The sequence below is a fragment of the Tetrao urogallus genome (assembly GCF_951394365.1).
Source record: "Tetrao urogallus genome assembly, chromosome: 15".
Classification (NCBI taxonomy): Eukaryota; Metazoa; Chordata; class Aves; order Galliformes; family Phasianidae; genus Tetrao; species Tetrao urogallus.
In genome coordinates this window covers 920,944-948,844 of record NC_136828.1, presented here as the reverse complement: position 1 = coordinate 948,844, position 27,901 = coordinate 920,944, and the positions used below count along the sequence as shown (strand labels likewise).

At 43.7% G+C, this 27,901-nt stretch overlaps 2 protein-coding genes across 2 annotated transcripts in view; one reads left to right on the top strand and one right to left on the bottom strand.

Annotated features, from left to right (window-relative positions):
- IFT140 (intraflagellar transport 140) overlaps nucleotides 1–27,901 on the bottom strand; it is a gene marked incomplete at both ends in the record, with an annotated part of 76,648 nt that overhangs the window by 16,817 nt on the left and 31,930 nt on the right. The gene's annotated exons all lie outside the window — the stretch shown is intronic.
- Nucleotides 1,766–26,642, top strand: TMEM204 (transmembrane protein 204; the record flags this gene model as incomplete). The annotated part of the gene is made up of 3 exons (XM_079542973.1): nucleotides 1,766–2,045; nucleotides 13,262–13,417; nucleotides 26,398–26,642. The coding sequence occupies 3 exons, from the start codon at nucleotides 1,766–1,768 to the stop codon at nucleotides 26,640–26,642; spliced, it is 681 nt and encodes a 226-aa protein (XP_079399099.1).

Genomic DNA, 27,901 nt, shown 5'->3' with positions numbered 1-27,901 from the left:
TGCCAATAGCAGTGTTTGCCAAATTTCTAAGAACACGGATGTATACCAATCAGACCAATCACTTACAGGAAAAACAGACACAAATGATGCTGCACTGCTGCGAAAGCACAAAGTGCCTCAAGCTTCATCTGTCTAAGGACTGAAATGAACCAAGCACACAGATGGGAGGGGAATTTACAGCAAGCTTTGTGCGTTCAATTCTGATGGCTGAAAGCTGACTACAGGGTTGTATGGGACTCACTGAACCATTTTCCACCCCTGTTAGCAACAAGTCTCAGAAAAACTAAAAATCTCCTTAAAACAAATCTCCACTGTGCATGTCAGTAGGGATCTGTTTACTACAGGTAATGACACCTAGCTGACAAACAAACAAACAAACAAACAAACACTGCTTTAAACATTTTTCACTCTCGTTTTGTTAATCCCACGGATGTGAACTGCTGACACACCTCAGCACTGTGCCCATCTCTCTCCCGACTCCTGGTTCCTCACTCTGCAGGCTGACGACAAGCACACCACCCCCCTTTACAAGGCACGAGTATTACCAGACGTTAAACCTAGTGCCGTCGTGGGGTTTTTTGTTTGTTCAGCTTAGACACTGCCGTTGGGCTCAGAGCAAGGAGCGGCTGCAGCAGAGCTGGACGTGGGGCTCAGGGCCGCATCTGTCCCACAGCCACAGCCCAGCAATCCCCAGCTTCCATCACACCAAGACGCTCGCGACTTCGTTCAGGCACCCACGTATCTTCTCCCAGCTTTACATTTTCTGTTTGGTTGCCACATTCCAATCTAGGGTTGCAAGGAGGGATGGCAGCCTCCTAACGCTGCAGCCCGACGCCCAGGGGTCTGTGTGGGAGCACAGGGGACCCCGATGTCCCGCAGCCCCCCGGCTCGCACTGAGGGGAGGAGTGAGGCGGGAAGGGGACGCTCCAAGGGGAGGAGGAACAACTTTAGAAGTCTCCATATGTCTTTTCCTTTCAGGAAACACATCCTGTTCATGTTTGACTGCCGTGGCAGCGGCTGTGTTTGTTGCAGTCGACTACGCCCTGAGGCTCACCAAAAACAGCCACAAAAACAGCCATTTCCTCTGAGTGCAGAGGTGGGGGGCGGGGGGCAGACCTTTTCCTCACGGCACTCCGCGCTCCAGCCCCCACCGCTCGCAGCGCTGGTGCTCGGAGAGACGCAGCGGAGCAAATTCCTCGGGATACTCCAGGCTTTCCTAGCTCCTTGGGATGAAAACATTCGTCTGGAGTTCAGCTGGGCTTTAAGAATGCCATCTGTCAGCATTCGCGGGATATTCTGAAGCGCTCATCCGAAGGACACCGCGAGGATCCCGCGCCCCGGGGTGCGCTGGGCACGCTGCCGGCCGGCACCCAGCGCCCGCGCTCTGCCCGCAGCCTGGATCCCCACAGCGCCTGCCTCGGCTCGCAGGGAATGGACCTCCCCGTCTTCCAGTTCATCACCGGCCTGGCACTGCTCATCAAGGTGCAAGAAGGTGGATAAACCAACGCTGGGAAGGACAGAAACTTAAGTAAGCTTTCAGGTGTTCTTATTTTATGGAATTATCCTACCTACCTCACAAAATTCTCATTTGCTTCGTCAGAAACACCTCTGGAGTTGACTTTGAGAATGAACGGTGATGTCCTCTAGCCACTCATAACATCCTATCCAAGCTGCCTCCATTTCAAGCCCCATTTCAATGTGCTGCAGCTGACTGAGACCTTGCGTCTTCTGCTAATAGAGACTGGCAGCAAGCTGACAGTCAGATATGACTGTCCAGAAACTGGTAGCCACAGCTGTGTTGGTAGCCTTGGTCTCACTTATTCTTAACAACGCGGCTGCCTTTACTCCTAACTGGGTGTACCAGACCCTGGAAGATGGGCGTAAGCGCAGCGTGGGGCTCTGGAAGATGTGCTGGCTGGCAGAGAGGAGCAAGGCAGGAGCGAGCACGAGCAGCAGGCACGGGCAAGGGGAGGAGCGCGAGTGTGAAGCCCTGGGCTGGGGCTCGGAGTCAGCCGGGTTCCAGGAGTCTCGCAGCACTGTCAAATGTAAGTTCCATCTCTTCTCTGCTTATGCTGGATTGTCATAGATACAGAGTACCTGGTGCTGAGGAATGTGTAGACCGGCAGAACGTCCGCATAGCTCATAGCACATCAGTGTTGACCGTTTGATTCTAAAAGTTTCTTAAGGTTAACAGTAAAATAAAATCAGGAGAATGAGAATAATTATGTCCACCCACTGGCTACGATTCCTCCTCCCTCCCCAAAAGAAGTAATCTGCATTGCACTCACTGTCCTGTTTTATGGCATATGGAACCACGCGCTTTGAAAAAATCCGTCCAGAAAACTTAAGTCTAAAGCTCTCAGACGCCTCCTCATTGCCTTTCCCTCTTCTTAGATTCCTGCTATGAGCGTATATCTCCCCTCAGTACATTAAATCATTATCGTGGCTGCTCTGAATACTGAAAAAGTACAAAGAGAACCAAATTTTTCAGATTCTATGCTAGTTCCCTTTTTTTTTCATCTGGAGGACAGCTATATCTTTGGCAAAAATTACTAAGCTGAGCTAGGTATTAACATATAGAAATACACTTTTGGTGAAAAAAACCTAAGTACTTGTGGAATAAGAAAAACATTAAGCGTGGCATAGTTCTCACATGCAATTTCAGACACCTTTGTTAAATCACAGCTGATGGGTCCAAAGGCACTCATTGAGAACCTCTGCTTCCAGCAGCTCTCCCAACAAGCAGACAGCAGAGGAGGGCTCTGAGCAGCACTGCCTCAGGGTTTGTTCCATCAGGCAAACTCAACCAACACTAAGTGGATCCTTCAAGGAAATGAATTTAAAGTATTAAATGTCTATAAAGCTCATGCCCTGGCAGACGTTAGGATTTTTTCTAGAGATTTTAATACTGCTTTTAAACTGTGCTGGTACCTCTGAAGACTCATAACAGTAACATTAGTAAGAAAAAAGGCTCCATGTTTTTTTTTCATGGTTTGAAATATGGAGAAAAGGAAAAACGCTGTTCTGCCCTAAAGTCTCTTATACCCCTCTTGAGACCAAATGAAAATAAGAGAGGAATTTCTTTCCAAAATATGTTTTAGTGTGGGCCCACACAACATCATGCTTTCCAGAAAGCAGCGGCTGCCTTTTGTGCACATGCTAACATCAAATCCCCAAAAGTCACCTGTAGAGAACATGTCAACCACTATGAATCCCTGAATATCTTTGGTTTTACCCACCAGAATTTTTGTTATGACAAATAATAACAAACAGACTTTTGAAAAACTTCTTTGATGCCAACCTGTAACTTCATCACCTGAATGACTGCCCTGATTGTTACTGATCAGTCAGGTTCTGACTTAAAAAGCTTGCTTACCATTCACGAACTTTAAAAGTACCTGGTCTCTGTGGAACAGATAGAGTAAGTTCCTGTGTATTGAATCAGGCTTCTGCAGCTTTTTAAGCCCACCAACTCACAGTTCCTGCTGTGCACAGTTCAGAAGATGGGTGGTGCTCTAAAGATAGGCATAGAAGAACTGGTTTCATAGCAAAATGGTGTGGCAACAATTTCTTACATGAAACAGAAGCAAAATGTGATAGAATTTTTTTAAACACTATAACTACAGCACAGTCATGTCCCTCCCCCCTTCCCCCCAGTTCTCTAACACCTAAAAGCTCTTAAAATGCTGGTTTAAAGAAGGATTTTGAGGTCCAGTGACTCATTTTGTTCAGCATCCATGCATTAATGTGGGAGCCAGCAGTAAGCAGAAGTCAAATTTTCAGTCTCTGGAGAAAGGAAAATCTCACTTCTGCAGCTCTACCATGACAAACTAATGAAGAAACTCATCTGTTGCACATTAAGATGCGTTTCCATGGGTTGTACACCTTATCAATACGGGCCTGACCCTGCATTCATAATTTCATAACTTTAAAGATTCTGTCTAATGATGAATCGCATTAGTGATGTAAGAAGGCAGTCCTCATCTGTCAGTTAGAATGACACTGGTGTGTGTGTTACATACATACATACGGATGGGTGCCCCCTCCCTGGAAGCACTCAAGGCCAGGCTGGATGCAGCTGTGAGCATCCTGGTCTAGAGGGAGGTGTTTCTGCATATAGGAGAGGGTTGGAACGAGATGGTCTTAAGGGTCCCTTCCAACCCAAGCCGTTCTATGTATGATTCTACTCTCTCTCTCTATGTATATACATGTGCACAGCTTTTTGAATGAAAAATTCCTTCCTCAGAGTTAAGGCGTAGTAGTATTCTGGATGCAATAAGTGGAAAAGCAGGTTCTTCCACTAGAATGCAAGAAAAGATGCAGTACTGGTCATAACATTTCTTCACACATTGATGTGGACGTGTTTGTGAGGCAAGTTGATCTCAGTTCATCAGGAAAAACTTAAACCTGTGGGAATTCCAGGTACTGTGTGAGTAACAGCCAACTAAAGGCAGTGCTGTAAGTAGGCTCAATCACTGGCAGAAATAGATATTCTTAAACACTGAATATCATTTAAGGGCCCGTTCTTTCTTCCATTGAAATCATTGGCAAACCTCCTTTCACAGGACACAAAGCCAAGTTTTTCTCCATCCGTGGGTACACAGCCCAAACAAAATGACTTCCATAAGAATGAGGGAAGTCGCTCACTATGTCACAGTCTGCACGTGCTTCAACTGAAAATACACTACACCACATTGAAAGAAATAACAAATTGAGTCTTGCACGTTTGGTAAAAATGACAGAAATGCTCCATCAAAAGATCACACAGGCAGTGGCCAGCAACAGTCAGTGTGATACAGCACTTCTGCCAAAACTGCTCTGAGATGGAAAGTCAAATTCCACACCAGAACCTCTCTGATCCAGTTCCCCACTCATGGGACATCTGCGTAAATCACTGCATCGTAACACACAAACCACTGAAGCAAGAGGAAAATTAAGGTGTTCTGGATTTAATCCATATATGAACACTGCATCAAGGGTATTAAAGTCAATAAAGGATAGATAGAATAAATACCAAGATGTACATATACGCAACATTATAGATGCTGCAGAGTCACCATGAAGAAACAGAGATTAGAAATAGGGGGAAGAAGTCCAGTGAGAGGAGTCAGTGATGCTAAAGGAAAAATAGATAGTAATTAAATATCTCAATGTGAACCATCTCTGCAAGGTACACCGTGAAAGAAATGCAGGTGACTTGGGTTCTGAGGGGAAAACCTCAACTCTGTTCTGACCAACGCCTCGGTGCCCCTGGAAGGCGGGGATCAGTCCCTTCTGGCTTTAACCACATTTTCCCTTCCCTCCCTTTTGGCCACACATTCCTGCACCCTTCCTTCCGCCACCTGTGATAGTAGAAAGCTTCTGTGAGACAGCTGAAATGACTAAGAACAAGGAAATACCCAGGTTTCAAGAGGAATCCTTCAGGTTTGGATTGTTTTTTCCCGCTTGGTTATATTCTGATGGATTAAGCAGTGGGCTCAGGAGTCACTCCTTCTTGAAACGTGATGTGAACCTTGTTGATGAAACAAGCACAGGCTGAGTGATGGAGGTGTGATGGTGGCAGAGGGCTCCCTTTCGGAGGCAACACATCAGAGATCTTTCCTTATGCTGACAATTCCAGCCTCGTTAGGAGGATAACAGGCAAAGTTTTTCCAACAAGGGCAAGCCAACAGATGATACTTCAAGCCACTGAGCACTCACACGGCATGTTCTCTCTTCCAAGCACTTCAGGGAATCCTGCCTGCTCAGGCAGCCTACCACTCCTGAACATGAGCGAGGGCAAGGAGTTCAGCTCGGTCAGCTCCCCCGTCGCCCGGCCCTGCACCATATGTACATACCCCAGCACACTGGGGTACTTGGAATCAGCACTGGTATTTCTGACCACGCTGCTCAGTGCAGCTGTGCCCCTAAGCCCCACAGCACTGCCGGCTCTGTGGACAGATGGAGCTCATTTATTTGTTAGCAAAGGTCACATTCTGTTCCTTTTTGTCTAAAGATCATTACGAACAATTTGGAACTGCAGGAATAGATATTTTTTTAAAACTTCACTTGGTTCTTCAGAGAGCCAGAAGGACTGAATGCAATCCCAGCAGTGGGATGCTTATTTCTACTACAGATGCCAAGAGCAAGACATCCGTAGTTCTTACAAGCAGCACAACCAGTGACAGGGAGAGGCACGGCATCACGAGTGACTACGTGACTCCAGAAGGACTGAATATAAACACCTGCCAGCCTCAGAGCATGATTTATGCAGACACTTGCACTATGAAGAGCAGTGCTAAGCCAGGCTGCTGCTCTGCGTGGGAACAGCGCTGGCTTTTGTTTGCAGAGGTAACAATTCAGAGTGACACTGGCTGCTGATGTTTGGCTGGACCGAAGCCATGCCATGTCAGGCAGTGAGCATCACATTAGTTCTTTACATAGACAGATCAAGAATGAAGGGTCACTGCACCTGGAAAAGACAGCTATCAGGAGATTAAATACAGCCATACACTCACTGTGTTCATGGGTGCCTGCCCAAGATATAACCTGCTGAGGCTGTTGCACAGACACAGTTTGCCCTGCTGGCAGCTCCGAGCTTCTGATTTCCCTTCCTAGCACCTGCAATGTGATCAGCATTTCAATTAGTGAAATGACTAATTACAGCAGGGGAGGCAAATATGCAGGAGGTAAAATTTAAGAGGTCTGCTCTTCAGATTGGAGTCAGTGCTCATCTTGACATAGATTTTACATTGCTATGGACTCAGTCCTCAAGTTCCAAACCACTTTTTTACCAAGCTGTCATAGTTCAGTTTGGGACAGACCTACAAGGATCATCGTGTCTGGCTGCAATAGCCAGAATTGTTTCATTGGGCCAGAACTGCTTGATTCCTTCCCCCTTTTATTTCTCTAATTTGTAATGTATCCATCCAGCATCAGAGTGCATTGAGGACTCCTAAGATCTGAAAGCCACAGACCTGCTGATGGGGATTCCCTAAGGAAGACTTTACTTTGAAGGAAAGCCCTGCTCTTACAATAAGACAGGCAAAAAAAAAAATTGTGTAGAAAGGGTTCCAAAGTTCCATATACTGTGGGACATTTATTGAAGAGAAATTCCACTCCGATCTTTTTTGCTGTCAATTAAATTCAGACCCTTGAAATAGAACTACTGAGGAGGCAGCGTTTTAATTAAATCTTCCCATGGTCTGAGTTACGTGATAAAAGGTGCACTTAGATATTCCCAGCACTCTTGTCTGCTTAACAGACACCTTTAAAGAGCTTCAGTACTTCCTAATTCTTTCTTCCCCTCCCCCAAAATCTCAAAGATTAACATAAATAACAACAAACCAAAATCAACATGAGAAATGAAAAGTCCAAAGACTTGATAGCACAAAGGCATACAGTGATGCTGATTGTCAATAACTAGGGACAGTGATTCTGTTTATTGCCTTCATCTTAATTGTTTTGAAATGAAAGCCTTACTCTTGTGCTTCTGTTGTAAAATGAAGAATAACTCTTTGATCACTTATCATCTTCCCACAAAACCTGTCTCATTTACTCAACGACCTAAGAACGGAGAGATTAGTGGGCATTCAAACTGTGATAACTAGGAGGGTAAAAACGACAGCACTGCTCATTAATTTTGTATTGTGAATTCGTAATCACACCAAGAAAAACTTCTCAGCACTTTGTATTTATTTTCTCTTGACACTCAAGGCCCAGCTGCAGCTGTTCTCTATGTGAGCAGTGGGGACTTTCTGCACATCTGACCTTTGGTGACAATGCTGACATCCAAACCAGAGGAACAGACAGTTCATAGTCAGAAGTTTGGCTAATGTGGATTTTTTTAGAATGCTAAATAAGGGTTTCTTCCAAAAAACACATAATTCACATCTCCGGGATGGAATTAAAGTTCTTTAGGAACAAGACCACGAGTAACAGCAAGACAAATCAAGTAGAGAGACTTACACAGCACTTAGCTGTGTGCACCCCAACGCGTCCCAGATGTCCCACATCCCCGTCTGTCCCATCCCCAGGTCCCCATATGGGCCAGGTCCCCACCCTGTGGTGCCCCAATACAGCACCAGCCCCACCTCGATGGCATTGCTCAGTGCCTGCAGCAGCTCTGTGGGGACAGAGACAGGGCCTATGGGGGCTGTGTGGGGTCTGGGAGCACACAGCTATCTAAGTCTGCATGCATCCCTTCAACATTTTTCCTTTCCAATGTGCCTTCATGCACCGATCCAATCAATGCTCCCTGAAAGACCAGTATAAGCACACTTACACGTACTGTTCTGGCTTTTCCTGACGTTCGGATGCTTGGTTTTGCATTCCTGAAATATGATGTGGATTGTAAAAACAATTTGGAAAGTTTGAAATAGTACAACTCCACTATGAAGAACCACACGCTACCGCCAACCTGAACCATGGGCAGGCTTCAAAAAGCCTGGGCATAACCAACTGTTCCTTTCTAACTGCCTTAACTGCGGCAGGATAAGAAATTGAATTCATCAGACTCCCGGAGGAAGGGCTCAGAGCTTGGAACACAAAACAAAACCAAGCCGCTGGCTCTCTGCTCTCTGCTTCTGGTAATGCAGTGCCTTCCCAGAAGCCAGGGGTGAACACACGAAGGCTGCAGTCGGTCTGGGGACACAACACTGCTCTGTAACACAGCTACGGGCTCAGAGAGATGCTGTGAGGAACACGGCTCTCATTTGAGGCTTTCGGAAGACTTAACACCAGCTATGTTAAGGAAATGTGTGCAAAGACTTCTCAGACTATTTACTGAAGTAGATTTGTTAGGAGCAACAAGAGATGCATCCTTCCTGGGCTAAGGCCTTAGCAAAGTGTCAAGTTCCAGATGAAAACCATGTACTCAGAATGTCTTCATCATGTTAGAGGAAATCTAATTACTTCGCCAATTCAGACTAAATTGTATCAGAAGCAGCAGATGATCTCAGCCTGCAGACACAGGTTGCAAATAGATACCAAAGAGTGTAACTTTTGGGATTAAGAGAACTGAAGTTAAACATAAGATAACCATTTTAACACTAACACAATCAGTAGGAACAAGCAAGTTTCCTCAAGAGAAGAATATCCTGAAGTACTGACACACTCACAGGTGCAATTCAATTAGCAGCAGCTTAAGGTGCTGCTGTCCTTCAGTGCAGTGAATTCCTAAGAGCTGACTGAAATTTAAGTTGATCTTTCAGATTTAAACACGCTGTCCCAAAGCAGGGATAGGTGAGCAGTGTGCTCACAGACCGTTCCTCCAGTTTAGATGACAAGCAGTAAGCTGTGAAGCCATGGTGAGATGTGCAGGTCCTGTGCTGCTCTTACACAGTGAGGAAGCTGTGCTCGCTCACCTCTTCCCGTGCCTGGTAACTGAAGTACAGAAGCTGGCCTGAAGTTTACGCTGACAATTTTGGAAGTGCTGTTTCTCAGGGGAAGTTGTAGATAAGTATTAGGGCATCTTGGGCTGCTTAGTATGAATACAGACACCGTGATGTAATCTGTCAACAGCTCGAATTCCCACCTATCACTGTTTTTTTCCCTAAATGCAAACAAAATAGGGAAAGAAAACCCGAGACTTTCAGCAATCAGCACCATCTGATTTTGCAATGAGATCATCCTTCCCAATAATTCTGAAACACTGTGAGTTACCCTCTAGCACGACTAATCTGCTTTTGCAAAGCACAAATAACCCTGAGGCTATCATGTAGCATTAAATTGCTGCTTGCAAATAAGCAAATCAAATCAACATTGCTAATCCAGATGGATACTTCTGGTCTAGGAAATGAGCAATGCAGTGGGGAATTTGAACTGGTCTCATCCCTGGGATTTGGGTTTTGACCCTTGACTGGTCACTGTCAAAGCAGAACTCAACAGCCAGGGCCCCAAACTGCCCAGCTGCACAATAAACCCAGCTGTGTTCCCTGCCTGTGAATTGAGTTCTTCTCAGAGTATACTGGGATCCAGATGAGCTTCCAAAAAGGAAAAGTCAGTGATCAGTACTTTGTAGTATTTAACAGCAGCCACCTAGAGCAGAGTATTGAAGTCATTCAGTACTTATCCCTGTCCCTGTTCTCAACAGTTAAATTGCATTAAGAGAGGTGAAGGAAAAGTGTGACGAAAGCAGGGGAGTACTGGATTGACCTCCTCTCCTCCCTTAATTGAGACTCAAAGTAATTATGAACACCTCCTGTTGTGTCCAGTTCTGTTCTGCTAGAAGCAACCCGTTCTAGCTTAGGAAATGCCTTTGATGGCGAAGCTTCAGGAGATATGTGCCATTAGCAATGAATTCAAAACAAAAAAGTGGGATGTCCAAAACAGCTGTGTTGTCAGGACAGCCTTACACAAGAGATTCTAGGAGCTACTGGTTAACTGAAATGCCTATAATTGACTACACAACTGTTATGAACCTCTTACTTTCACATTCTGTGACTCATATACATCATTTTGCAAAAATGAAGCTTTTAAAAGACACAAAGGCTGTAGTGAAATCAATATGGTTGGACATTCATACTGATTATAACAAACATGGAAAGCCCACTGGAATGGACTGCAGCTTGCTAACAAGGAGTTTCTGTGAATATAAAATTTAAATATCAACAGGCAGACTGAAAAGGCAAACACCAAATTTCAGGGCTCACACAAAAATGCTATTATAGCTATCTTCGTGAAAGACTGCTTATGCCTGGATCGACCACTTACGCAGACATGAGAACATCCTTGTGCCCTTCCTCAGCATAATTTACAGCTTTGAAGACTTTGGGCGCAAGCTCTGAAAAAATGCTTCTCAATGCACATTTTTTAGGTTATCCTCAGTCATAGATACTTGTACAACAGAATCACAGATTCACCCAGGTTGGCAAAGGCCTTCAAGATCATCAAGTCCAACCATCAACCTGAATTACCGAGCCCTATCACCACACCACATCCTTTAGTGCCACATCCGCATCTCTTCCTTCAGGGATGGAAACAGCACCACTTCCCTGGGGCCACGGGTGCTTCCCACATCGACCACCTTTTTGAAGGGGGTGGTGTGTGGGGGGGTTTCGGGTTGAAGAAGCTCAGCTTAGGGTTGCACGTGTACGAAACAGAAGTAGGTGCTGAGCTGACAACATGCAAAGTTACGATGACTCAATAAGAAAGCAGAGTAAGCTGCAGAGTGGCATTTCCAAACTGAGTAAAATTAGTAAGTTCCACTGAGAAAAGAATGGAGTTAATTTTGATTCGCACTGCTAATTTTGATCCCCTTCCTTCTCAAAGAGCAGTCATTACAACTCTGGAACAAAATGAAGAGATGACAGGTCATACATTAGAAGTTTTAGGATGAAACGGCTGCTATATCCCAATAGAGGGGGTGGAAGGGCACTCAGTTATTGTCCTACCTTATCCACAACAATAACTGCTTTCATGTTTCATAAGATCACACCAACTGCCTCCTGCGTAACATTTTACTTAATGTGAAAAAGTGGAGTGGCCTCTGATTCTTATTAAACTCCTTAAAATGAAACAACGTATTTTAATGAAGTTTAATTGAACCATGAGCTGTTTCTTACAGCACTGGGAGCTAAAGATGAGCAACGAAGAACATAAAAGTAAACTCATTTTGATGGCTCACGCCGGTAGACTGGACTGAATGGTTACTACTGTGAAGTTCACTCTTGCTTGTCTCTATCAAGGAGCTGTGGGGTTTTTTGCACTCCTGGCAGTCCCCCTAGAGGATCAGGAGTTTCAGTCTCAGCTAAAGGGTTAAGGTGGCAAAGAATCCAACCACTTGGCAAGCACGACTCAGGCATTACTTGAACAACAGAAGAGATCAGAATTTCAGCTTACACTCCAAACTCTCTTTGTTCTCTACTGCTGTCTGCTTTCTTAGGTATCAGCTCTTCTGTCATGGAAACATAAGGTGGAAAAAGCCTATCTTTCCAACAAGAAGTCAGTACAACGAATCACACAAAGCCTTACTGCCCAGTAACCTGCAGTGGGAGCAGTGACCTTTCCGAAATGTTCTACAGAAAGGAAGAATGCATTGTGAGGTCTGGAGACACTGAAATCCAGAAACCTGCTGCCAAAATAGGAACAGGCCTTAGGCAAAGCATTCTAGCTGACAACCAATCCTTTGTTAACAGTTTCCCGGAAAATAAAATTAGTGCATCCAAATTCAATGCTAACAGCTCAGTCACTTCTGAAAGCCTGATGAAAATTAATGTCTGGAGCCTTTCTAATACTCTGTGTTTCTAATACTTTGCACATTGAGCTGCTTTTATTTCAGAATAGCAGTGACATATTGGCAAGAGATGTTGAACTGGCACAATGATGTTTACAAAACCCACCTTTTTGCTCAAGAGGAAGGAAAAGGATGAAAACAGGACATCCACCAGGTTAACAGGAAAAGTAGGAAAAGAAGCCTGACTGAAAGGACTGAACTATGCAGTGAATATATTCTGTCCAGCAGCCAGCTGAATCGGGTTCCAATCCAAGACTTGAGATATTTATATCTGTAATTATTTCTGCATTTCTTTACCTTTAATGTGTACAAATACATAAGGTCACATAACTTTTCTTTTCATGTAAATGATGGCAGAACACCTAAATCAGAACTGTCAAACACTGACATCATTACACAGCAAGAAATACAAGGGCCTTCTCAGAGGGTCCAAAAGATTAATAAATGTTAAAAGAAGGAAGATTTAAGAATTCTCTATTTAATTCTATTATCAACATCTCTTAAACCAGTAATATATTAGCATTTGCCCACAGAATGCTTAAGGACAAGAGAGCTGCAGATTTCTTTTGCCATGAGATGATTGTTTAAGGGCCTTGAAAACCCAAGCCATGAACCAAGGCTCTATTTCAATCAGTGCCATACAAATGCAGAACAAAAGGACAGTTCCTGCAACACCCAACTCTGACTGCTAATTACACACAGAATCTTTGCAGGGCAGAAGCCAAGAGCGTTTGGTGGGCTGTCCTTAAAATGGGCTGCTTGCTTCAGCCCAGACTGTTTGGCACTGAAGCAGAAGTGACAGGATTTTCATTAACTAAAGGAAAGATTTCCTGAAGAAAATCTGTTCCTAATCAGACCACAGAAAATGCAGTTAAGAGGGTTAAGACTAAAGGGCTGTCAGGAGTGGGAAAGATATGTAAGAATCATTTTCTATGGACTGAGAATTCTACATACCTGCTTAGCCAGGACTTTTTCTTTCCTTTTCACCCTCAAACCCTCTTTTTTAATCTCATTCTAACTGTAGGCTTCCTTCTCATGTTTCCCCAGTGCAGTTTGACATGATGCGCGCCTGCAACCTCATCGCTACCGTTGCTCTGACTGCTGGCCAGCTCATCTTCGTCCTGGGCCTGGTGGAGATACCCATCATTTCTCAGGATACCCAGTGGTGGGAGGAGGCCATTGCTGCTGTGTTCCAGCTTGCCAGTAAGTACACTTCTTTTTTTAAGGAAAAATTCATCCATCCCTACTAAATCCAGGTGGAAAAGATGGTTACTTGGAGCAACTTCCAGGTGACAAAGCTTAGCGAAAAGGCCCAAATCTCAAAGTAAACACACGCTGGCTCTCAAAAGCTCTCCACTCAAGATTCTACAGTATATGACTACAAGCTTTCATGCTGGAAATATCAGAATGCTTTTTCTAAGTTGGCAGAAGACTAAGCCATTCCTATTTCCTATGAAACCTGAAAGAAATACAATCAATGCAATGTATTTCCACCGTTTAGCAGGACAGAAAATACCTCAGCAGCTGTTTGAATGAAGAATGACAGGACAAATTTCTGAAGTCTTGCTGAAACACGACTGTTTTGCTTTCAGCTAACTGAATTTTGCACTGCGAAGGTCAGCTGGACTTTGGGAGACAAACGTGTCTTTCAATCTTGCAAATTTTATTTAGGTTGTACAAAGGGTTTTATTTAGGTTATGCAAATTTAGGTTGGATATTAGGAGAAACTTTTTCTCTCAAAGGGTGGTCAGGCACTGGAATGGCTGCCCAGGGAGGTGGTGGAGTCGCCGTCCCTGGTAGTGTTCAAGAGGCGCCTGCATGAGGAGCTGCGTGATGTGGTTTAGTGCTTGTGGTACTGATAGGAATGGGAGGGTGGTTGGACTGGATGATCTTGCAGGTCGTTTCCAACCTTGTGATTCTGTGATTCTGTAAAATTCTCACAGCAATCCTCATAGACAAAAATTGTATATAGAGATGAGTGAGGGAAGGAGGAAATCACGGTATCATATTGAGAGTTTTGCATAAAGTCACTTCATCTTCTTTACATAAAGTCACTTGGTATTTATTATAGTAATCCTATAAAAATCCATGTATGAAACCATCATTAATGGAGTATTACATTCAGATTGCCTACAAGTCCATATTAGAAACATATAGTTATTATTAATGTATAACCCAATGGGTTATAATCACTGTTGTTTTTTTTTAAATTCAATTCTGATTCTTACAACACTGAATAGCTAGAGTGGTACAAGTGTGAGATCTCCAGCCCACACTGCTGCAGGAGCAGCATCTAGCCCAGGTTATTTAAGTATGGTTCCCATAGCAATAACCACCACACTGACGTGAACCTGAACTTCAAACAAGAGGAGACTGCAGTAACAGTTCCCTTATCTCTCAAAGCATCCCATCCAGTTTCCAGGTGCATTGGCTCAGTGCAATGAGAAGCCAGACATTCAGCCTCACTGCAGAGCAGCCTCCTCCAGCCTTGCACACCATGGTCTTTTGCAACCCTGGATACCTTCTGCATAACTCTCCCTGATCTTCAGGTGCAGTGCTGGTTTTACTCTCACTCCTCCTCCCCAAAACTCTGCATGTCTGTTTTTCACAGAGGAAATGCATTCTGGCCCTGTTTAGATTTGTTGTTTCATTGACAAACAGCGCAGTGGACAGCCCTGTGCCTTTATTCTATCAAGGCTGCTAATTTTAGACTTTTTTTTTCCTGTGCTGGAGTCCGTTTTAAACACAGTCAGAGAGAGACTGAAGGGCGCCAGGATATCCCGACACAGGAGGAGGAAATGCCTGCTATTACCTGTTATGCAAGCTGAACCTTGAAATCCCCAGTGCTGGGAGGGGAGAAGGGAAGAAAGCCAGAGTCAGAGTGATTAACAAAACACTAATGAGAATGGCTGAAGAAGCTGCTGAATCAAGGAGTTCATCTGCTTGTCTGTGTTCAAAAGGTGTGAGGAGAAGGATCTGGCAGCTCATGACAGCTCCAAAGAAAGACGTCATGCTGCATGAATCCAAGCTCTCCCATCCGCACAAACGATGCAGTGACTTTGGTGGCTGTTCCCCCCCCCGTCATCCTCCTTTGCAATTACACCATGCTCTCCTTTGCTGTCAGATGGCTGTCTTGCAGTCAGTACTACTTCACACCTCATTTGCATAATGCAAATTTTACAGTAAACGAACTCCTTTCAGATATCCAGAACCACCAGCTTTGGGAATGTGTATTTAAAAGAAAAAAATCCTAAAATCCGCCACGATCTCAATATAGAACTGCCTTCTTGGAAACCTCTCTAATCTGCCAGAACGGTGGTATATGAATGCTGATTGCCTCGCTAAAGCAGTGGTCTGTCCTCTCAGGACAGGCAGCTCAAAGTAACAGCCTGCACTGACAGAAGAGGCTGTTTCTTCTTTCAGAAAGAAATGCTTTGCAATGTTGGGCCACCAACAGGGCACAGAAATCAGCTATACCAACCAAATGCCCTGGACTGAGCCCAGATGACAGCATTTTATTTTATAATTTTATTTTATTTTATTAGCCATTTTATAATGGCTAATGTTATTTCTGATGGATATCAGACAAAACACGTGCAAATCGTGAGCGTGCCCACCATTTCTGTTGTTCTGGTGAAGGATTGCTGCTACATCTAGGACACCACCATTTCTTTAATAAAGGGGAGGACAGGGGCTGCCTCTCGCCCTGCAAACCACAGGCAGCGCTTTGCCTTTGAGCCTCCACCCCAAGGATGAACATTTCATCTGTTTTCAAGTGCAGTAGAGCATCAGAAAAGAACAGTGGATTATCCAAAAGTCCATGCAGCTGCCTGAGCTGAATTGCTACAAGGATCTGCTCTACTTCATTTGTATTACAGTACAGTCCTTTGTCACCACTTCCCAGGAACACCTAGTAATCACATCCAGTCCTCAGGCTGGTCGCTTCAAGGTCAAAAGATGACAAAGACTTCTCAAATGAGCAAAGCAGCTACAGATTAAGTTGTGAAAGACCCTCTGCTTTCACCCAAGTTCAATTCACTGAATTCCTGTCCTGTTACAAAGCCTGTTTTCCATACACATTGAGTAATGTGGATGAGAGAGGGTATTTTGAGGGTTAAACCAATATATTTTAGTCCAGACAGATCATCCGTGTGAGAAGAACAAGCATTCTAGAATGTACATACTTGGATCTTATTAAAGATTTCCTGAGTATTGTCTGGGCAATTTATTACACTTTCAAATGTCAACCTGCTGCATACTGAAAATGTAAGCACCTCATGTTTTCTTTTCCAAAAACCAAATGCTCTGGGGAGATTTGTTCTGCAATTCCTCAGTCAGTGATTCAGAGAAAACGTATCTTGGATCGTGTTCCCTCTAACTCCAGTGCATGTCTGATGTCCAACTTTTGTGTCAATAGCAGACAGAAACAAAACTAACAGTCGCTGAGAGTGAAATCCAGCATTACAGAGGAAGATTTAAGTATGCAGCTCAGAATCAACGTGAACCTGCCACTCACTTATTTTCAGTCACAGCATATTGCTAAAGCATTGTGCGTACAGTCTCCTCAACTCTGAAAGAAGTCATTTTGGCTTCAAAAAACTAAGCAAACTAAATATCATCTTCCAAACCCTATCGCAAGTTCAAACCAACCATCTCTGGTCCCACGAGAGACTCCAGGCTTCATTCTGCCACCTGCACAAGTGTTTGACTGCCATTCAGAAAGGATGGACCTCTGACAGAAAATAAAGCCCCAGGAAGCAACGAGGAAGGAAAGAAGAGAGCAAACAGTGTTGCTCCTGGGCCAGCAATGGGATTCACACAGCTCCAGAGCCCTGCAACCTCACACCTCCCAGTTAACAGGAAAGCAAACTGTTTGCTTTGGAAAAGGAATGTGGTGAAAATGGAACCAGTGTTGTATGTGGAATTTTGTGTCACTGCTCAGAAATTTCTCTCCAGAGGGCTTTTCTTTGCTGTTTTTTTCCCAAGGAACTGTTAAAGACTCAATGTGCTGAGCATTAGATGGGTAACAGAGTCACCCAAGCAGTTGTAAAGGGAAATCCATACTAAGAGGATAGGAAATAAAGAGCACTTCAGAAAATATTAATCTACTGCAAGCAGGAACCTGCCAGACTGGATCCCAACTCATGTATTCCAGCCAAGATTCCTGTTCTGTACAACGGTGAATGTTAGGCAGTAGATTGAAATGCTGGAAACAGAGGAGGAAAGCTAGAATAAAATATCCTTTACTTTAGATCTCATCCTGGTTTCTGAAAATCCAACATTGGAATAAACCTGAATAATAATGATTAATATTCATTCAAATTACTTATCAGCATTAAATTACTTTAATACTATCCTGAAGATTAAAACATTTTGTGACCCCACTAAGCTTGTCACTCACAGCCAAACCATTACAATTTTACCTCTCCTGAATTTCAAGCCTTGCATACCAACTTTTCCTACGTTTTTCAGCTGACAGAAATTTTCATTCCAGATCCCAACACAGCTGAGGAAACCTGAGTTCATACATATTCATGTCTGTGCTGCTAAGCCTTAAAAAAACAAAACAAAAGAGCATTGAACCATTTACCCTCTCTTCCTTCTCAGTATTATAACTTTAGATCTGCTGATATCCAGAAAAAACTTAATGCAAAACAGAACAGCAAAGCAGCCACTGGAGAATAAAACTGACTATAATAATGATAGCAACGTGATCCTGATTTCTGTATAACTTCCTTCCACCTTTTGCCTTCACAGCACCCACAAGCAAGGTCTGTTTTAAAAGGAGGTTCAATGGAGCTCTAGCCTAATACTTCCTGAAGAAAAAAAAAAAAAAGCAAATTAATGACTCTAAGTCTAAAAATTATAAGAAAAAGGAAGAACTCAGCTGCTTGACTTGTGCTAAGTGTTCCTGTTATTTCTCACTTTTTTTACTGCAGCACCAAAACTTGTTCTTTATGTGACTGCAAACCTCACTGATCTTGCTTTCAATGTCTGCAAAATTAACCAGAAAGATCTTAAAATATGGAAGACTATCCTGCTTATTTTGACTGACGTGCTTCACCTGAGCCAGCAAATGGGAAGGGCAGCAGCTCAGAACTCTTCACCTGGTAAAACTGCAGACAGAAGATAGTCTGCCTGTATTTTTCATGTCTGAATACAGATTTGAGTAGCAGGCAATTAGTTAAAACATCTCAACATCAATGGCACATTCTGATTATAAAGCTGGTATTATTACCAGAGAAATACACAAGTGTAAGGAACAGGCTTTATGGCTGCGTTAGAAATAATACAGTAATGCAGGAGAAAAAAGATCCCAACAGTTAAAAATCAGTTCATAAGCAAAAAATATTAGATGCCTCCTATAGTTTCAGCCTGAGCCATTTAGCTAAATCCAACGTTGAGCTGCTGTTTGTCCTTTGATGCATCAGAAGATGGAGGACAGTTCTTGAAAACCCTTAAAGACAAATGATCACCACTAACATTTCTACAAGTATCATCTGTCAATGACTGCTTTTCTCTGCAGTATTCTTCTCTGCAGCTTTTTGCTCAGGCTGACAAGAGCTCTTACCTGTCTGACTCAAGATCTGCCTTGGTCAAAGGCAGAGTTTCATCAGCTCTAGCTGCCTGTGATTCAGAGGTGCCAAGCAATGTTTGCAGCTGAAGTTCAATCTTCAAGCCTGCACATTTATTTTTATTTAAGCAGATAGCCAACAGAAATTATGTCTAATTCACAGGGAATTATTTTTAACCAACATCCAAGAGCTTGCATTATTTCTATGGAAATCTCCAAAAGGTAACTAAGAAAAGAGCTTATTGTCAGAAGACCTACACTTGTTAAACAGTGCTCAGCACCTCCCTTAGGAGATTTCCACCAACAAAGCAGAAATTGGTGCCTTACACCAAGTCTCTCAATCTTAGGAGGTTACAGAGGTGGATTGCCACATTCAAAGAACATCACTATTGTCCCTGAGAAGCTCTGCTACTCACAACTTGTTTAATTCTCAGAGATGTTATGTTTTAACATAATGTTAAATTTTAAACATAATTAATGTTTTAAATGCTTGGGAGTTTTTATAGTATTCATAATATCCAGCTGAAAACTCAGAGGCAGCTTTGGGGCATCATCAACCACAGCAATCATACTGCTACTGCTCTCATACTGCAAAGAGCACAGAACTATTACAGAAGGTCTGCACAAACCTTGCACTGTTATAACAGGATATTATTACAGGAAAATATGTTAATTGATTCATCATTTACATTAACTCCTACGTCATTCACACTGGGAATCTACATCATGTTGATAAAAATGCACTTGTACAAGTAGATGAGCTAAGCTTGCAACTCAGAGCAGTAAAATCATTCCTTATAAAGTTTACTGAGTATGTAGAGAAGGGAGTGAAGCATTCTCCTCACATCCATTTGCTACTACACAGCACAAGGGTGGTTTGTGAATTCTGAACAGGCTGGCTGCTCTATTTTCCTCTGTCTTCCTCTTTCTGGCAGCAGAAGTCACCCTGCAGGACAAGCTTTAAAGAAGAGGATTAGAAACTCTTGCAGCAGTGACCTACTAAGCTGGCTTCTTTGTCTAGAGAAATTAGCCTGCTGTGTGCTCTCTTACATAGCAGGGAGCTAGGGGATAAGACTGCTTCCTGAAGCACATGAACCCTGTTACTGATAGAGATCTTTTACCAGCCCAGGAAAAAATAAAGAATTACAAAATACTCATAAAAAAAGATTCCTAAGATTCGAAGTTCGGAGGATTTCTAAGCAGTGGCACAGGCTGCCCAGCAAGATGGTGGAGTCACCATCCCAGTTGGTGTTTGAGGAGCACAGAGTCGTGGCACTCAGGGGTTTAGTGGGCAGTGCTGGTGGCAGGCAGGCAGGGGGACTGGATGGTCTTAGAGGTCTTTTCCAGCCCCAATGATTCTGTGAATCTAAGAAGGCAGCATCTGCGTACTGAGAAGATTTCTACAATTCAGCATGTGTCTGGGGGAAAAAAAATAATCGCATCAGTACAAAGCGACTATGAAAGTGCTTTTAAAATGCTACAAGTCTGCAGCTGGCTTATGGCCAGCCACGCTCAAACAGGAAGTTCAGCACACAGATCTAAAATACAAGTTCAAAAAGTAGCATTCCCCCAAACCCACCCCCACCAACAGTCAAATACTGTCCCAACCAAAAGTCTTCCTAGTGAATTTGTTATCTGTTTCCTTCCCCAGCGGAAAAGCCCCCCCCCATTCAGGCTTGTTTTGCTACAGATGGGAAACAACTAGAGATAAACAGCAGCTCTATGGGAAAATAAAGTACTCTAAGTAATCTCATCAGGATTTTAGTAAAGATCTGGCCTCTGTGCAGACTTTCAGACAATGCACAATAAGTGACCTGAAATTGATTGAAATACATTTCTTCCCAGTGAAATTATTCCAGGGAAATTCAGCTATGCATCTAAAAGCCCCATCACAGCTATCCAACAGAAATGAAATTAATTAGTCCAAAATATTTAGTATTTTCATAACTAAACTCAGAGGACTGAAGAAATGTATCCCAGTGGCATGTATGGAAGTAACCTCCTGATGCAGCTGGTAAGAGTGCCTACCACTAGGCTTACTACTCACAAGCAGAGAAGGACAGATGGGAGATTCGGAGGTCAGGAGCTGCCTGCCTTGTGGGCACTGTGGGCACTGTGGGCAGTGACCACAAAATGGTGCAGTTCTCTACACCTGGTGAAGTCGGGAGGGGGCTCAGCAAAACTGCCTCCTTGGAGGGTAGACTTTGAACTGGTTGGGACATTGGTAGGGAGGATCCATTGGGAGTCAGTCCTGCAGGGTAAAGGAATCTGGGAAGGCTGGTCCTCCTCAGGAAGGAACTCTTGGAGGTGCAAGAGCAGGCTGGGGAAGAAGACCAGTGTGGATGAACAGGGAACTTAGAGACTCCAGGAGAAGAGTTTACCTCCTGTGGAAGAAGGGATGGGCAACTCTGGGAGAACACAGCAAGCTTGTTAGGATATGCAAGGAGAAAATTAGAAAGGCACAAACTGAGCTCGAACCCAACCTTGCCTTGCCAAGAGAAGAAAAAACGTTTTAACAAATATATTAACAGTAAGAGGAGGGCTTAGGAGAATCTTTATCCTTTACTGGATGCAGCAAGGAACGTGAGCACTGAAGATAAGGAAAAGGCTGAAGTTCTCAATGCCTTCTTTACATCTGTCTTTAAAAGTCAGGTCAATTATCCTCAGGGTGCTCTACCCCTTGACCTGGAAGTCTCAGACGGAGAGAAGAATAAACCCCCCACGATTCAGATGGAAACAGAGACCTGCTACTCCACCTGGACCGTCACAAGTCCACGGGGCTGGAGGGGATCCACTCAAGGGTGCTGGCAGAGGTGACAGCCAAGCCACTTTCCATCATCTATCAGCATTCCTCGTCAACCAAAGAGGTCCCACAGGACTGGAGACCTGCCAGTGTGACTCCCATCTACAAGAAGGGTCATAAGGACCCAGATCTGACAGCCTGCACTCAGTGCCAGGGAAGCTTATTGAAGAAATCATCTTGAGCGAGATCATGCAGTGTATGTAGGACTACTGGGGTCAGGCCCAGGCAGCAAGGGTTCATGAAAGGTGGGTCCTGCTTGACCAACATGATCTCCTTCTATGATCTAGTGACCTGCCTGGTGGAAGGGAAGGCTGCTGATGGAATCTGCCTGGACTTCAGCAAGGCCTTTGACACGGCCCTGCACAATATTCTCCTGCAGAAGCTGTACCTGTCTGTGGCCTGGACAAGTGCACTCTTTGCTGGGTAAAGAACTGGCAGGAAGGCCAGGTCCAGAGAGTGGGGTGAATGGAGTTATACTCATCTGTCATGGAGTCAGTACTGGGGCCTGTCCTGTTTGATATCTTTATTGATGAGAGCATTGAGTGCATCCTCAGTAAGTAAGATAACACCAAGCTGGGGAAGTTTGATCTGCCTGGGCAGGAAGGCCCTGCAGAACAACCTGGACAGGCTGAGGACAATGGGATGAAGTTCAACAAGACTAAGACATTGCTATATTTACATTAACAACTGATTTAAACCCATTTTATATAACTTCCAGCAGGAGTTGAATTCCAGCACCATCTTTCCTACAGCAGATTTTTGCAAGTGATACAGAATCACAGAATCACAGAATTGCAGGGGTTGGAAGGGACCTCCAGAGATGACCGAGTCCAAGCCCTGCCAAAGCTGTTCCCTAATTCCCTACAGCAGGGCGCACAAGGAGGCGTCCAGGCGGGTCTTGAACACCTCCAGAGAGGGAGACTCCACGACCCCCCTGGGCAGCCCGTTCCAGAGCACTGCATGAATTTTCAGGAATATTCAAGACAACACATTAAAATATTGATTTAAATTCCTACTGCTGGTAATGGCCACAGTGAAGGCTGTAAAAAAGCAGGAGATGATAACTCCATGCAAATACTCTGCTTCAGCTATGTTAGTAAAATATTAGTCGAATTCCAGTTTCACTCTTTCATTACAGAAATTAGTTACTACTGCATCAACACACTAGGATTTGCAACCACGTGGTACACGTGATAACTTTCAAGGCTTTACCCATCAGCCTGGCAGAACAGACAGCTTGGATATGGCCATGTAAAAGAGGCCTACCAAAATTATATACCCATATATATGTATCTACTTTCTCTGATTAATTGTGGAAACTGTAGAGCAATGTGCTTCCAACTCTCCCACTTCTGTCATGCTTTTTTCTCTCTTAAATGTCAGTTCCTGTCTAGCCCATTGCAAAGAATTCTAAACAGATGCTCTGTTTTTCACTGAAGAGCTCCAGTGACTCACTCCTGCTATCGGCCAAATCAGGGAGCTCTGAAAGTGACCATCTCCCAGTTCCCTCTCGCTCAGTCACTGGCACAGAACTGCAAAAGAAGAGAAAGCCTGTTGCATGATTGGCTGCTCGTCTGATCTAGGGTTCAGGCAAAGGGCCTGTGAAGGGAAACAGTCTTGCTAACATAAATAGTTTTATTTTGGGCCCTGTAAGGAAGCCTTAGTTCTTTTTCCTGGCAGATAATTTCTCCATCAGATAGAAGGATGCTCATGAAGTCAGCCCGTCTAGCGCACTGATGTGCAGCCACTCAGGACAGTAATAAGCCACAAGTGATAGATAAGCAGGAAATAAAAAGATCACCGATATAATTAAAAGCTGTTTGTTTGGGAAAAAAAATTAAATCTTGAAAGTAATTCCTACAGCATTTGTTTACCTGTATATTGCCATAAAGGAACTGACTGCTGCTGCCTCAGCTAAACAAGGCACAAGATGGGGCAAAGTTATGCCCAGGGGAGTACAGCTCATACACGGTCCTAAAGACTTTTCCCAGCACAAGCAGATCTGACTTTCAGTAAGGAAATGGGAAGCATAAGTTAGAGATAACAGTAAAAACTCATAGACCTGCTGTCAGGAAGGCATCAGTCACAATTCAGCAGCTGAGCACTGTGCTGCAAGGCATTGCTGCCACCAGGGTTACTCTGTGCAGCTGGTGATCCTCACCTAGCTTCCTCTTCCAAAAGCATACTGCAAGGTAAAGTGGACGTTCAGCAATTAAAACTGACCCTCAGAGGTACCTGTAAGTGGTTGCTGATTAGCTTCAAAGCTTGTTCCTGCTCACTGAGTAATAAATTGAACTCTATCATTAAAATGCACGTGAATTAAGCTATTTCAAATCCAGCCAGCGCATCTGACAGGTCTTATGGTTTGCATCACACCTTTTTTTCTATACTATTTAATGTGGTTTTTTTTATTCCCTGTGAAAACGTGAACTGGGAAAATGTTCTAAAAGGAACTCAAGAAGAAAAGTGGTAACAAAATTTGGTGATGCTCCAGGCAGACTCATCAGTAAGATGGGTCCCTTGCTTTGCACCTCAGTGCCCTCCTTCCTCTGAGAATTTTAAACCAGAACGAAAAGAAAGAGGCCTGCAACTTTTGCCATAGGAATTACGACCAGCCTCCTTTTCTCTCAGCTTCCCGTCTTTATATGAGAAAAGTGGTATCTGAGAAAAGTGGTATCTATCAGCCATTGAAAAGTGGATGGCAACCTGTAAAGAGCAAAACAGTTGCATGAATACCTAAAGACCTCAAACAGAGAAGAGACAAATTCTCTACAAGCACATTACAGCTGGTGCACGCTGCTCTCAAAACCATGGCATTACAGAACCAAGACACTGAACTCAAGACGACTGCAGTACATGTATTACTCTGGAAATGAGACAAAACTATTTTATTTCCCAGATACGCCAGAATCTTATGTGCTATTATTGCTAACCATAAAGGCAAAACTCATACAGGACCCAGAAAACAGCAAACAAGCAGATCTTGACTTAGAATTCAAAAGCAATCAAGGAAACTTCACAGAAAAGGAAGAGCACCATTAACTGGAGTTCTGGGGACAAAAGTGGTATTCTGGAAGGGCCAACCAACATAAAATTCAGAGTGGGTTTTGACTGCACAAGGAAAGAACTTTTCCCCTTTCAGGTGAGCAAAGCACATGAACATAAAGCAAAGTGGACTCCTTCAAAGACAAACAACACACCTTCAACATTCTGTCCCATATTCCAGGATGTAGATGACAAGCCTGGCTTCAAAACAACCAAGATTTTTAGAAAGCATGCATAATCTGCTATACAGCATGTCGTCCAACACTTACGATCAAAACAAGATTCAAGCTTGTCAATTTATGCTTGACAGTTAAGTTTCACAAGTTTTCTACCTCAGCCATCACTCAGTATTTCATCAAACAGGAATCAAGAAGCAACTTTCAAACTGGTGCACTTAGCAAATCATGCTGGATGACCTGTGTGCTAACATCCCCTCTCCAACTCAGCAATGGTTAAAACTGCCCTCTTTTCCAATTGGTGTACATTTTAACAAGGAATCCAGAAGCCTGCAGAGTGCTTCTCTGTTCACATTGAGTGCTGATGAGCAGTCACTGCACAGCTCACTGATTTCTAGCATTGCTAGCATTTTTCTAAAAGAAACACCTGACAGAATGCACATTCAGGCTGTGCTCTGAAAAAAACCAAGGTGCAGAGCCAGGCTGGGACCATTTCAGAGCACTGCGGTGTATCTGTGGGAAGTTTCCAAGTGCAGCTAATTGAGAAAACAGAGCACGCAGACTCCAGTGCTTCCTAAGGAAAGGCTTCCTCCCCCTTGTCCTTGCCCATGCACTTCAGGAGACAGTGTCTACAAACCCTTCTGGCTGCTTATGGGCCTTTATTCTCATCTTCCTTTGTGAAGGGCTCCCTTTGTCAATGCAATTTCTTGTGATACGGCGGTGGTTAAGGTATGAGATCTAAGAGAAAGCCTTTTCCTGTGTCAGAAATATATTTGCCTCTGTTTCGATCTAAATTGTCTCAGAAAGCTGAAAAGCAGTTTTATTTGGGAGTAGGGATAGAAAAACAAATAGAGTGAACAGGGAGCAGAAAACTACCTGTGCTTACTGCTGTGTTCTTCAAGGAAAGGGCATTCTTATTAACACTAAAAAGTGGGAGTCGAGGAACATGGATTCAGGCTGTTCTAACACGCACATCCTGCATGACTAGAAAAGTCACCTCACCTTATCTGCAATATGACAACCTTTTATCAGTGGTGCTCACAAAAAAAAAAAAGGAAAATCTTTTCTTTCTCCCATGTTTTTGCAAATGACGTTGTGACATCTGTGGATGGAAACACTAGATAAGTGCACTGTTGTTATTCCTGTATTAACTGCCTTTTAAGGAATTTAATACTGTGCTTACTGTTAGAAAAGGAACAGAACCTTCTGGCAGCTTCTGCAGGCACATTAAAAAAGTAGGACCCAGTGATTTCAATCTCTTTCTTTTTCTTTTGTTTGCTTTCATGCATACGCACGCAGAATATATATTTTATCATTTCTGCAACACAAAGGGATAAAACATGAAATACAACAAAGTAGGAGTAAGAAATTTAGACCGGTGTCAACAGATTTAAGCTAAATGTTAAGACTGCTTTGCAGGCACCTCGCTTTGCATATTCCATCGTGTTTAAGAGCGGGTTAAAGAACACACGCAGCGCAGTGAACAGCGAGGGAAAGGCTCTGCAGATTCAGAAATATCCAGCTTGTAGCATCTGGCCACTACAGAAATTCAGGAGTAACCGAACAATTCTCACGCTCTTTGCAGGTTTTGTTCTGGTCATTGGATTGGTGACCTTCTACCGCATCGGGCCGTACACCAACCTCTCGTGGTCCTGCTACCTGAACATTGGAGCCTGCCTTTTGGCCACACTGGCAGCTGCCATCCTCATATGGAACATCCTCCACAGGCGCGAGGACTGCATGGCGCCGCGGGTCATCGTCATCAGCCGCACCCTGACCGCTCGGTTCCGCCGGGGCCTGGAGAACGACTACGTGGAGTCGCCGTGCTGAAAGCGTGGACTTGCAAGGGGAAAGGTCTCCAAGGAGATCTGCGATGGTGTTTTATATAAATAGATGCTATAATTTAAAACTAAGGGTTGAAGGACATCACGAAGCTCACCCTTGTGGGCAGAGGCCCTCAATTATTATTTGGATGGGCTCCATCTATATACATATGTATAAAACATATAATTTTATATATATTATATTGCCCTCTTCCTCTACTGTACAGCGCAGAATATTGGGCTGTCAGAATCCTGACAGCATCACAGCTGTGTGTCAGCCAGAGCAGAGAGATCCGATGAGACCACAGAGGAGAGACGACCTAACATTTACTGCCTGGATAAAGTTGTCTTGCTCCCTTAATAACATGGAAAGCTTTGGGAGACCGGTGATGACCAGCTTTCCTTTGCAATTAACAGGCAGTCTGAGAAAGCAGAAAACTCACTGTAGAGTAAGTGATGATTTTTAACAGCTGTTAAGATTTCATGGCTGTTTAGCCTTCCATCCCCATCCCATTCATCCATTTCAAGGAACTTCTCATTAACTGCAACACCTACTCTTTTCAAGCCACATCATAAAACAAGAACTACAACTCTAACAGCTCTAATTGGTAAAGGAATGCAGAAGAATTCAGCTGCATTTTCTCCAGACACTACTTTCTTCACCCTAAGAGAGAGCTTCGGGTTTATCCTATGTCTAAATAGATGCCATTAAAAATGAAAAGGGCATGCCACTAGAACAGGCCTTACACGGTGCTGACAGTCTCCTTCAGTGTTACACTGTGGGCAGATCTACAGAAGGCGGTGACCTGGATTCTCTCATAATCATAGATACTACTGATTTGCTTCACAGGAAATTATTAGTAATAATCAATATTTCAGCCCACATAAGTTTCTTCCTGGCTTGCTTTAACTTTTGCCAGGTAACTTCCACATTAGAGTGCTATGTTAGGACGTCCAGCTCTGCCCAGCAATGCTCAGAGGCACCTTATAGAATACTGGAGACAGTACCTGCTACTGCAGCACATAACTGGAGAACAAGACAAACATAGACTTTGCCATGAGATAAAGCATCTGTCCGTTAACTTCATATGGTAAAGAAAGGAAAATTAGTACCTCCAGAGCTAGGCATGATGCCTGTTGGCCTCACAAGGGCTCACAAGGCATGCATGCAGCCTTCAGGAAGAAAAAACAACGGGTCAAAAACTGTTATGCCAAAATACTTCAGACACAGCCGCAATGACAGACGTTTAGGAGTTGTCAGCAGAG